We start from the raw sequence: 12,085 nt of genomic DNA, 5'->3' as shown, positions 1-12,085 counted from the left end.
TTCAACACCGCTGTGCAGTGTATAAACACAAACAATCATCTGGTTGGCCATAGAGCAGTATATTTTGAGTAAATGACAATTTTTTTTTTTTTTTTTTTGATCATCTTGCATTTCATTTACAATTGGCCATCAACAACAACAACAACAACACTTGCACCGCGAAAAAAATGTCTAGAACGAATAAAGTTTCCTGTCCATCACATCCGGATGCAGCATTAATCGAAGATTATCGAGCTGGTGATCTTGTTTGTCCTGAATGTGGTCTCGTTGTTGGTGATCGTGTGGTTGATGTTGGTTCTGAATGGCGTACATTTAGCAATGATAAAGCTACCTCTGATCCTTCTCGTGTTGGTGCCGCAGAGAATCCATTATTGGAAGGTTCCGATCTGACAACGATGATTGGTCGAAGCAGTTCGGATGCTGCATTCAATGAAAGTGGCCAACCAAAGTATTTTAATCGAAAACAGATGAGCAGTTCGGATCGTGCATTAGTAAATACATTCAAAGAAATTAGCAATATGTCCGATAAGATTAATCTTACGAAAACTATTGTCGATCGTGCTAATCTTCTATTCAAACAAGTTCATGATGGCCGTACATTGAAAGGTAGAAGTAATGAGGCTATTGCATCCGCTTGTCTTTATATTGCCTGCCGACAAGAAGGTGTACCACGTACTTTCAAAGAAATATGTGCCGTTTCTAATGTTTCTAAAAAAGAAATTGGCCGCTGTTTTAAGCTCATATTGAAAGCTTTAGAAACTTCTGTCGATCTCATTACTACGGGAGATTTTATGTCACGATTCTGTTCGAATCTTGGTCTATCGAATGCCGTACAACGAGCAGCAACTTATATTGCACGAAAAGCTGTAGAATTGGATATGGTACCCGGCCGTAGTCCAATATCGGTGGCTGCCGCCGCCATTTATATGGCTTCACAGGCATCAGCGGATAAAAAATCGCAGAAAGAAATTGGCGACATTGCTGGTGTGGCCGATGTTACCATCCGGCAATCCTATAAGTTAATGATCAAAGATGCTGCCAAATTATTTCCTGCGGATTTTAAATTCGTCACTCCTATCGATCAATTGCCACAAATGTGATTTTTTTTAATGAAAAAAAAACTTTGAATTTTTGGTCGATTCATCAATCAATTCATATATTATTTCAATTCATCGCTCATCATTCGTTTGATATATTCTCAACAACAACAACAACAAAAAAAATATAAAAAATCATTTTGTATAAAAAAAAATCAAATCGACAATCAGGCTTATTTGGAAAAATAAAAAAAAATCTTTTAACCACTTTTTTCTTTCACAATTCCTTTATCGACAAGATCGGGTATTTCAACTGCTAGCCATGGACCTAACTGGAAATTTAATTTAATTAATTTGATGATTAAACAATTAATTGATGAAAAAAAAGTTAAACTAAACATACACCAAGAGCCATTGCATGTGCTATGCCAAATTTTCCCACATTTCTTGCCCATAATGGTTTGAAATGATCACTGGTACAAATTTTACCACCACGATACATTTTGGCTGTTTTTCCATCCAATTCTGGTAAGGCAATCTCTGGCGATGTAGTTGGATATGTTACAGGAATCTGTTTGTGAAAACGAGAAAGAATGCGTAATCAGAATAAGAATTGTATATATCCATCAATGATTATTCATCGTACATCAAATTCAATATCGAATTCATATTTGACCAATTTATAAATGTACCAACATTTTCCAAACCATTTTGTTCCATCAGAATTTGATTCAAGACGAAACCAATCATTATCGTTTTCTTTGTTCTTTTTTACATACTAATAAAAATATGAAATGAAAAAAAAAATGAAAATGAATTCAGTTAGAATAGGATTTTCTTTTTTTCAACGAACCTCAATCAATGACTGTAGCTCTTCTTTTAATCGTTGTGGCCATAATTCTTTATCTCGTGGTCCAGCTTTTGTTTTGAGAAGAGGAATTTGTGTCAATGATTTACGTGTTGCGGCATCTACCATGATTGAGTATATGATAAATCGTGAAAACAATGATAAACACTGATGGTTTGGGAAAAACAAAAAAAATTGTGTTGTCGTCATCGAGAAATTTTCCGAAAAATTTGAGTGAGAAAAAAAAATTGTTACACACACCTTATTTGTGATAGGCGCGCGCGTGTTTATGTGTGTGTGTGTGTATGAAAAAGAGAGAGCTCCCGAAACAAAAAAAACAGACGTGTTTTGCCTTTCAATTTATTCACATGTTTAATAAGTAAATTCTTTGTTTTCAAATCAATTCTAATTAATAGTGAATGATTAAATTCATCTGCCCAAACAACAAATGACTGTCAAAACAACAATGTCCAATAATGATAATCATGAATTGTCTCATGATGATGATGATGATGATACAACGAAATCCGATGAGAACAATTCGAATGCAATGAATGGTTTGATTAGAAAAAGGTATACCTCTTTGTGTGGGTGTTTGTTTGTGGTAATCATTTTTTTTTATTTTTGTTCCAAAGACGACCTGGTATCATTGAGCTTGGTGATGTTACACCGCATAACATAAAACTACTTCGACGCCTAAATCAGGTCATTTTCCCTGTCAGCTATAATGCCAAATTCTATAAAGATGTTTTGGAATCTGGCCCGTTAGCTAAATTAGGTGAGATTTGATTTCTGTTTTTTTTTTTTTTTTTTTTTTTTTTGGTTTCAAAAATAACAAATTGTCAATTTTCCAATTTAGCCTATTACAATGATATTATGGTTGGTGCTGTTTGTTGTCGTGTCGATACATCGGAACCGAATACACGAAGATTGTATATAATGACATTGGGATGTTTAGCATCATATCGTCGGCTTGGAATCGGTACCAAAATGGTCGAACATATATTGGATTATGTTGCCAATAAAGATTCAAATTTCGATAGCATCTTTCTACATGTTCAGATTAACAATGAAGATGCTATTGAATTTTATAAAAGATTTGGTTTCGAAATTATTGAAACACGAAAAAATTATTACAAACGTATCGAACCTCCGGATGCACATGTATTGTCGAAAAATTTGAAAAAAATAACCAATTGATTTTATTTTTTTCTGTCTCTTTAGAGTTAAATCTCAATTTACAAGGATTGATTGAAATTAATAAATTTTTTTCATCATCAATCAATTATTATTATTTTTGTTATTAAAAATTTGATTTACAGCCAATGGTGAATCACATGATGAACACAATAATGGTGATAATAAAGTAGTGCTGTTGACTGGTAAACATTTTTCATGCCAACAAACATTACATTGGGAACAGAAAAAGCCATGAAAACAAACCAGACTACAATATTTACAAGCGGATAGACCATATTTTCGAATTAAATAACTACTTTTCTGTGCTATTGTCCGAACACCCAATGTTATTTTGTTTCCCGAATCAATCTGCTTGAACCAATGTTGATTGATCCAATTTTTAACAATTTTCTCGCCCAAAATTATCGCTATTGTTGTGTTTCGTGCTAAATTGTTAGCCGATGTCATACCAATTGCCAGATGTTTGGCCACGTTAAAAGCGTCTTCATCATCAATATCAAAATCGTTTTCTAGGAATGGCTGAATGATTGCATCCAGTAGTAGATGATAGAATGCATTTTCGGCTTGTGTCCATGTTGATTTGGCATTCAAAACATCTTCGATATCATTAGTCAATAAATAGTAGAATGTTTCATCAATAGATTCAGAGAAAACTTTTCTAATGGTAAAACCATAATGACGAAATATTCTGTTGGCATTCATAATGGCCAATTCTTTATCCATTGGTGGGCTATGAAGTTTTTGTTGAATACCTTTGTGAAATAAATAAATTGACAATCGATTTATTTTAATTGATTGATAAGTTGATCCAAAAATATACGTACGATTAATCCAGCATTCTAATTGTGAATCGGAAACACATTGATTTTTAAGAAAAAATTGTCGAAATAAATGTTGAACATTGAAATGTTCCAAGTTTTCGGTCATTTTCGATTTTTCTGGAGGATTTTTTTTCCAGATACAATGAGGATCATGACAATCGATTGTGACAGCAGAAAAATATTTCAAACGTATAACCACGACAAATTACACAGTATAAGCTAGTTGATGTTTAAATAGAATTTTAGAAGTGAGTGTAAACAGAATCTCAATCAAATGGGAGTAATATGATATAACCAAAAATTAAAGAAGAAAAGAATTTATTGATAAAGAAAAAAAATGAGCGATCAAAATCGACAGAATAAAAGCAATTCTGCTCTACTTCTTGCAGTCGGTGCAGGAATTGGCGTTGCAGGTGCATTGCTTGGCCAGGCAATTTTTTCAAGTCACAATGATGAATCACCACATCAATATTCGTCGAATGGTAATTCCAGTAACCGCAGTTTATCATCATCAGTTCCGATAAGACCAACTGATATGTGTGTCATTTGTCAGGATCGTATCGATCCACCAATGGAACAATTACCATGTGGACATTTGTTCCATCAAAAATGTATCATCGATTCATTGAAAATTCGACAAATTTGTCCAATTTGTCGAATTATTATTACAGCACAACAAATGAGAATTTATCTTGGTCGTATGAATGAATTGAATTGAATTTTGTTTTTCTGATTTTTTTGTGGTTGTTTCTTTTGATTTTAATTTTTTAACTAAATAAAATGTCTGTGTTAAAGAAAACCTTAATGATCTATATGACATTATAATTATGTACAAATTCTGCTAAAACAATGACCAAAATTGGATATTCGACAATGGATTTATCCTCTAAATTTCTTTTCAATGTCCATTCACGTTGAAGACGATAATAATGTCGTCCGGATTTATGTTTTAACAATATCTGATATTCTTGATTACGATATGGCGTAAAATCAAATTCATCGATTCGATCGATGCATTGATCATCATCATCATCATCATTATTGTTGTTGACTATAGAATTTGGTTGATCAATAATTTCCTGAACTATATCAGCCAAAAGACGATTTTCAGAAATTCTATTACATTTAAAACATAGTTGACACACTGAGGCTTCATTTTTTGATTGACAATTTGGAAACGTAAAATCAATGTCCCAATAGATTGTTTGTTCTTTATACAAATAGATTGATCTATTTGATCGAGCTCGTTTGAATGCGATGGGCATTTTTTCATATTGAATTCTTCGTTTCTGACATTCCTGTGCAAAACGTATAGCCCACTATAGGAATGATAAAAATTTTAAATAATAATTCCAATTCCAATCTTGTTATTGTTACACTTACAGTTGACAGTTGACGTTTTGGATTATTGTCCAGAATTCGATTCGAATTTTGCATATATTCAATTCCTTTTTCCAGAAATCTAAAATCTGAAATCATGATTTAGAGGTTTAGTGGAAACAACAGAAATAATAATAATAAACCTGAATTAAGATGAATTTCTGAATAATGTTTTAATGGAACGAATGAAATTTGATCACGAATTCCTGAACATCCAGTGGATTGTTTGTGTTTTGTTGAACATTTCATCGAACAGGTTTTCGTACCACATCGTGGACAAACATATTTATGAATATTAATCTCACAGATGGAACAATTTTTTACATTTTTTCGTTCTTGTTTGGCCGTTACTTCTTCGGCAAAACGATTGACCAATAATCCATGATTTGGTTGGTCAATGGTACACGATGATTCTGCAACATCATGTTCAGCGATTACATCTGATTCGTTGTTATCACTTGCAACACTACCGAATAGACCGAAAAATTTACTTGAATTTTCCATTTTTTTTCGCCAAAAAAAAAATTTCAAATTTTTAAAACCAAGCATGTAGTGGTGCACATTTGGAAAAATTTTCAGAACATGAGTGAAATATTCACAAAGAAATTTTCCGTAAATAAATTCCCACGATTTTCAAGAATTTCGAATTTTTTTTTCTTAATTTTAACAATTGATGAAGAATCTGATGCGATCAAGCAATTTGATTGTTTCGGACATTATTACATAACCATCATAATGATAATTGGGATTGGGATCTAAAATAAACCCACCTATGATTATAATCCATTCAACCATCATCATCTATTATAACCACATATAATGGATTCAAACAAGTTCAACAACATTATGTCTACAATTTACGAATTATTTGTATGTGTGTGTGTGTAATTGCCAATTGATGATGGTGAATCCACATCAAACAATGGTTGCCATTTCTTTTTTCACTTTTTACAAAAAAAAATAAATGAAAACTATTGACATTGAGGGTTGGTGTGCCCAGGTCTCTCCTCTCCAGATGGAATCTGCATTCATTCTGACGTTTATTTCGTTGCAAAAGAAGAAAAAATGAATTGTAAGCCTTTCTATTCTCTATAATTTCTATATGATGATCATTATCATTTTCACTATTATTTTTTTTCATAATTCCATTAATATTGAATCATATTGAAGCACGCAAATTATCAAGCATTTGTGTTTTTGTTCATTTTCATTGGAAAACCTGATATTTTCAAGGCAAACTTTTTCTTTGCTATACCCAAAGACACAATGTTGATGATGATGGTAACATGGCCATTAACAATTCTGGTTTTCAACCTCTTCACCAATACACAATGGTATGTTTCAGCTGGCTGATTATGTTGATGATGATATTTGATGGTGGCCACCACAACCACCACCACCACCATACATCTCAACATGTGTTACAATGTTATACAATCGCGATTCTTGAAATGTTCATTTAAACAAAAAAAAAATCTTTCTTTTTCTTTAAATTTTTTTGTTTCACAGACAAACTGCCCCTCCTGTTCATTGATGATCAATTTGGATAGAATAGAATAATTTGAAATATTCATGATACATTCAAGATGGTAGCAACAATTTCAGATTCTTTTGGAAATAATTCCTTTCACCATTATATAATAGCTATTGTTCAATGCAAACAACAAACAAACAGTCTATGAATCAAGGACATTTCTTTTTGGCTAAAAACGAGAAAAAAAACCTGGATAATTTCATTGTTGCGATTGTAATACACAATCCATTGATGCCAATCGAAATGGATGAATGGTCAATTTATCCACTTGTGTTAGTATTGGCATAGACACACACACACAACACAACACTTTACTTGTCATCAACGCCAAAGAAAAAAATGATGGCTACTTTCACGTCTCGACAACATACAACAGCAGACATCATCATTTCTATATGATGACCTTCAAAATTTGCCGTGTCGATCAATTTTTTTTTTTGAAAATGATTGAGCCCCGTACCTGTTTCTTCTTTCTGTATTTGCCTTTTTTGTTCATGGTTTTAATCGAAATTTTGGTTTCAATGGATGCAAAGATTCCTTCAGACTACAGAAATATTGGTATTCAAACAAGATTCTATTTTCTAATGTCAATGTTGTTTGCCAACATTTTTGAATTTTAAATTAGATAGAAAGACAAGAAAAGAAAAAAATCAAAAAGGTCAACCACCACCACCACCACCATCGCCAGCATCATGATAATCATCATCGATGATGAGGATGCTATGTAATATTCAACACTTTCACTGCATTTTTATATTTTTATTAAGCTGCCAAATTTCATTAGAAAAAATGGAAATTTTTTTTTCGATCTATCTTTTTCGTTGATTGGCCAACCCGCGAATTAAAATTATAAATCGAAAACGTTTCGGGAAAAAAATGAAGAATAATCCTACCCCTTTTGCACTAATGATGATGGTGTAATGAACTTTTTTTTGACGTTCGTAAAGTTCGTGAGCTAATAATTTGTCCTGAATCTATCTACAAGCTACGATGTGTGTGTGTGTGTAATCAAACATATCAATCATTCTGTCAATGGAATTCAATTGCATGAATTTCATGATTCCACATCATCATCATCATCATCATATCGCCAGCAGCAGCAGGTGTAAAATCATCATTGAAATACAATCAAATCAAGAATTGCTCAAGTACAAGTTGTTTTCATGGAATCAAAAAAAATCATGATTATCAAGAATATTTACAGGCGCAAGCCTTTTTCTACATACTACTCCTATTTCCAATGAATATCATAAGCTTTAATTGAAAATTCATTTCAATTTTTCATTCCTATACACACAATCTACAATGGAGCAATCTTGTGCAATTCTTTTATTCTTGGGTTCCAATGACGCCAATTTATTGCTAAAATGAACAAAAAGAATTTTACAATTACATTGGATTGCATCATAATCGAAAAAAGGCATTGTTAAACAATAGAATCTGAAAACTGATCATCATGGTTCCATGTTGCTATCCGAATGTGTGTGTGTGTGTGTATCAACGATGAAAATCAACCACCCCATCACACATGAAATGCAGCTAGACCAAAGTGGTGATGATGATGGTAGCAACTTTTTTTTCATCAAATTCAAACCAAGTTTTATTTATTCACCATGATGATAACTACGCATTTTTTTCATGTTGTTCAATCAGCTTTTATTTGTATGGCGATGTAATATTTTTTTATTGAGAAAAATTCATGCTCGAATTCATGTAGTAGTTTTGCCAATTGATATTACATACACACGTATATATTGATAGTGGAAACGCCAACGCGCCATTATTATTATCATGGTAAATATTATGAGACGCCATCATTATATAATAATAATAATTGCGCGTATTTCTTCTTTCTATTGAATTTTTAGGCGTCACGATCTGGTTTTTTTTCTTGAATATATTGGAAGTGGTTCGTTGCAACACCATCAACGGCGATTCTTGGCGAATATTCAACTCCGAATCATCGAATTGTGCATGATTATTACTACTATAGTGTATGTTATACAACAACAAGCATTTTGATGAACAAGACACCATGATGGAGAATGTAATTCTTGTATTGTTTAATATTATGCTTCTGCCCATGATGTGAAGACGGACATATCATTTATATATATGATGATGATGGCAAGCCTTTTTTTCACTTTCTTTGGTACCATTTTCAAATATCGTAGTAGAAAAAGTTCGTGTATAATTCATACCACGAACCATATACACAAATGGCCATTTGATGTACAAGTGTCCATTATGCTACCACCACCACCACCATCATCATCACTTTGATTACCATCATATAACCAGAGATACACAAGAAAGACCAAAGTTGATGAAGATGATGATGTTGAATTCAAAAACATTCGTCGCAAATTTTATGCCTATTCGTACCATTGTTATAGATCGTGGTGGTGGTAGTATGTTTCTATACCATTCTATACCACCCGGCGCCTTCAATGATCTCAGAGTATGATTCTAATCATCATCATCATCATTATTATTCCCGAACTTGGCGTCCATTCTTACATCGCCACGATGGCTGTTTTCTTTCTACTGTGTTTGTGTATGTATGTATGTATGATAGAGTGTGCTACACAACAACAACACAACAAAACAAAACACGCACTATATTTTCAATGATTCTACAACGATGAAGAATTATTATTCGCATTATTTTCCACTGTTTTCATCATTATCACATCGAATGACCATTGTCATTCGATTCATCAAGATTGAAATTATTCTATTTAACATTATCGATGTGATGACATATTCGATAAATGTGAATATTTTCAAATTGAAATTCATCAAATATTTCAAAATAGCCCAATTTCTATCATATATTGACATTGTGTTTACGACGAAAAATGTTTTTTTTTGTTCATTCAATTATCATTGAATTTTGTTTTTTTTCCATTTTCACTCATCATTTAATCAAATTATTGTTGTTGTTGTTGTCATTCGACAAAGAAGAAGAAAAAGCTGTTACTGTTTTTATTTCATTATCCGAAAAAATGATGACTACATGACAACTATAACCTAATGACCTTATAAAATGAGACATGATTTGATATCAACAAGATTTTGTCATCAAATCAGTAAATCTATTTGTGTGTGTGTGTGTTTTTTGGTTCAGCTGTCATCATCAAATAAGGGTAAGTTTATGGAATTTTGTTTTTCGAATGTCTTCTCCTCGTAAAATAGAGTCGTTGTTGTTGAAAATCTCTATTTTTATACAAATAATAAACACCATTATTATCACCATGACAATTACAGCATAATGTCATTTGAGGTCACTTGTTAGCTGATTTATTTTATTTTGTTTTTCAATAACGATGATATGATTCTAGATTCTTATGATTCTCGAGATAGTCTGTTTTTTTTGATATCTGGTGATTGTTTTGGGTTTTTTTTTGGTTGCTCATTATTGTTGTTGGTTGGACCAAAACCTCCAATCATCATCATCATCGTTTGTGTTTGGTTAGTAACGACGCGAATGTTTTTGTTGTCATTCAAATTGACGTCATTTTTTTCAATGTTGATGTTGTCGTCGTTGTTGTTGCTGCTTGTTTCTGGCTGTAGCAGCAGCATCATCACCTCCATCTTCATCATCATCATCATTGAAACGAACGCGACAACAAAACAAAATCAAATTTTTTTCTGCTTTTTTTCAAACGTCTTTTCATGAAAGCGAACCGGTCGCATTCTCTCTTTCTTTCTCTACTTGGTTCACCACCACCGGTTGGGTGATGGTTGATGAAATGCGTTTTTTTAGTTTTTTTTTTTTGATCAATGCTGGATGGATGGATCGAGGGTTTCTACACACACACACACACACACACTACATGTACTTTGGTCCTACTCGTTTCTCGTTTAGTTTGGTTTTTTGAAAAGATTCTTTGGAAATAAAAATCTACCCAACCGTGTACACACACATGTACATCAAATTCAATAGCTAGCTTGTTCAAGAAATAAAGTTTTCAACCAACCAGCCGCAGTCGCAACAAAATCCAATATGAATCCATAAGGACAGAGTGTGTCTCTCTGTGTGTGTATATGAAATGCTGTATATTTTTCTTTTGAAACCCAAAAGAAAAAAAAAACAAATGAAATAATACACGCCCGCACCACGACCATCATCACCAAAACGCACACACACACATATACACATGAAAAAGAATGGCGATTTTTTTCTGTTAATAATCAGTAAAAAGTAGATGTATATGGCGTCCACCACACCAAACAAACCTTTGAAAATTATTGTTGGTGGTTAGGATAATCATGGCGTCTGTCTCTCTCTCTCTCTCGCTCTAGCTTTTTCGGTATGTATGTGTTTTTGTGCGTACATGGAGTTGGTTTTGTTGTTGATAATACAAGTGAATTTTTTTTTTCTTTTTCTTTCTTTCTACAAAAAAAAAATGAAACGCTTTATAAGGTACACCTCTCTCTCACTCTCTTTCTCAGATACAGACACGCAAATTACACAACAACGACGACAACAACAACAACAACAACATTGATCCACCTAAAAAAGTGCGACCAATTTTTTTTTGTGCCATACACATGTACATATACAGCGAGCCATAATTTTCGTCTTTATCCAATGTGAATGATGATGATGAAGAGTACCAAAGAAACCAAACCAAACTAAAACCAATTGAAAACATAACTGCGTAGGTTTGTTTTTTTTTCTGATGATGATGGCAATGGCAATGGTGATGGTGATTGGCGATGTCAATGTTGTCATCATCATCATTCATTGTTGATGGTGATGTGGAAATGATTTAGGCTTTATGAAACGCGTAAACTAAAAAAAAATTATCAATAACAACAACAACGACAACAGCTTGCGATACGCACACTAATAATAAATTTTTATGATTCCAAAATGAATTTAGAATTTAGAATTATAGATTCTTTTTGGATCTTGAAAAGTCGATTGCGATTTTGTTATATATATTATTACGTTTATGAATGGTAATTTTTTTTGTTTTGTTTTGTTTTTAAAATATTAAAGTTTTCACACACACACACACACACATATTGGATAGATGTATTGAGTGGATGAGGTTTTTACGCCAACCAAAAAATGCTAAATTCATCATCAATGTGTATATTACGGCTACTTTGATTTTTTTTTTTGTTTTTCTGGTTTTCTCTAGCAAAAAAAAAAAAAAAAAAATGATTTTATCCACCAAAAGTTATTGGATGCGCGCAGATACATTCCTCATAATTAATTTTTCTATATTCATCTGTCACTCACTCACTCTCT

At 32.6% G+C, this 12,085-nt stretch overlaps 5 protein-coding genes and 1 long non-coding RNA gene across 6 annotated transcripts; 3 read left to right on the top strand and 3 right to left on the bottom strand.

Annotated features, from left to right (window-relative positions):
- The first annotated feature begins 32 nt into the window (after positions 1-32).
- Positions 33-1,304, top strand: TfIIB (transcription factor IIB). Its single transcript, XM_047055627.2, has one exon. It carries the CDS (start codon positions 168-170, stop codon positions 1,098-1,100), a length of 933 nt encoding a protein of 310 aa, XP_046911583.2. The 5' UTR covers positions 33-167; the 3' UTR covers positions 1,101-1,304.
- On the bottom strand, positions 1,129-2,089 carry Ufc1 (Ubiquitin-fold modifier conjugating enzyme 1). The gene is made up of 4 exons (XM_047055634.2): positions 1,891-2,089; positions 1,684-1,815; positions 1,441-1,608; positions 1,129-1,369 (listed from the first exon to the last, which is right to left on the bottom strand). The coding sequence occupies exons 1-4, from the start codon at positions 2,011-2,013 to the stop codon at positions 1,298-1,300; spliced, it is 495 nt and encodes a 164-aa protein (XP_046911590.1). The 5' UTR covers positions 2,014-2,089; the 3' UTR covers positions 1,129-1,297.
- Positions 2,090-2,175: 86 nt separating this feature from the next.
- Positions 2,176-3,401, top strand: LOC124492670 (N-alpha-acetyltransferase 50). The gene is made up of 3 exons (XM_047055630.2): positions 2,176-2,457; positions 2,520-2,662; positions 2,744-3,401. Exons 1-3 carry the CDS (start codon positions 2,333-2,335, stop codon positions 3,082-3,084), a joined length of 609 nt encoding a protein of 202 aa, XP_046911586.1. The 5' UTR covers positions 2,176-2,332; the 3' UTR covers positions 3,085-3,401.
- On the bottom strand, positions 3,063-4,092 carry LOC124492669 (uncharacterized). The gene is made up of 2 exons (XM_047055629.2): positions 3,909-4,092; positions 3,063-3,836 (listed from the first exon to the last, which is right to left on the bottom strand). The coding sequence occupies exons 1-2, from the start codon at positions 4,009-4,011 to the stop codon at positions 3,166-3,168; spliced, it is 774 nt and encodes a 257-aa protein (XP_046911585.2). The 5' UTR covers positions 4,012-4,092; the 3' UTR covers positions 3,063-3,165.
- A 546-nt stretch (positions 4,093-4,638) lies between these two features.
- On the bottom strand, positions 4,639-6,009 carry LOC124492667 (box C/D snoRNA protein 1). Its single transcript, XM_047055628.2, has 3 exons — positions 5,429-6,009; positions 5,289-5,374; positions 4,639-5,224 (listed from the first exon to the last, which is right to left on the bottom strand). Exons 1-3 carry the CDS (start codon positions 5,832-5,834, stop codon positions 4,715-4,717), a joined length of 1,002 nt encoding a protein of 333 aa, XP_046911584.2. The 5' UTR covers positions 5,835-6,009; the 3' UTR covers positions 4,639-4,714.
- A 234-nt stretch (positions 6,010-6,243) lies between these two features.
- LOC124492673 (uncharacterized) lies at positions 6,244-7,105 on the top strand. Its single transcript, XR_006959052.2, has 3 exons — positions 6,244-6,357; positions 6,456-6,619; positions 6,795-7,105. It is a non-coding gene; the product is annotated as an uncharacterized LOC124492673 (long non-coding RNA).
- Positions 7,106-12,085: the final 4,980 nt, after the last annotated feature.

Source organism: Dermatophagoides farinae, chromosome 1, assembly GCF_024713945.1.
Source record: "Dermatophagoides farinae isolate YC_2012a chromosome 1, ASM2471394v1, whole genome shotgun sequence".
In the NCBI taxonomy this organism is placed as follows: Eukaryota; Metazoa; Arthropoda; class Arachnida; order Sarcoptiformes; family Pyroglyphidae; genus Dermatophagoides; species Dermatophagoides farinae.
This window is presented reverse-complemented; position numbering and strand designations above follow the sequence as displayed.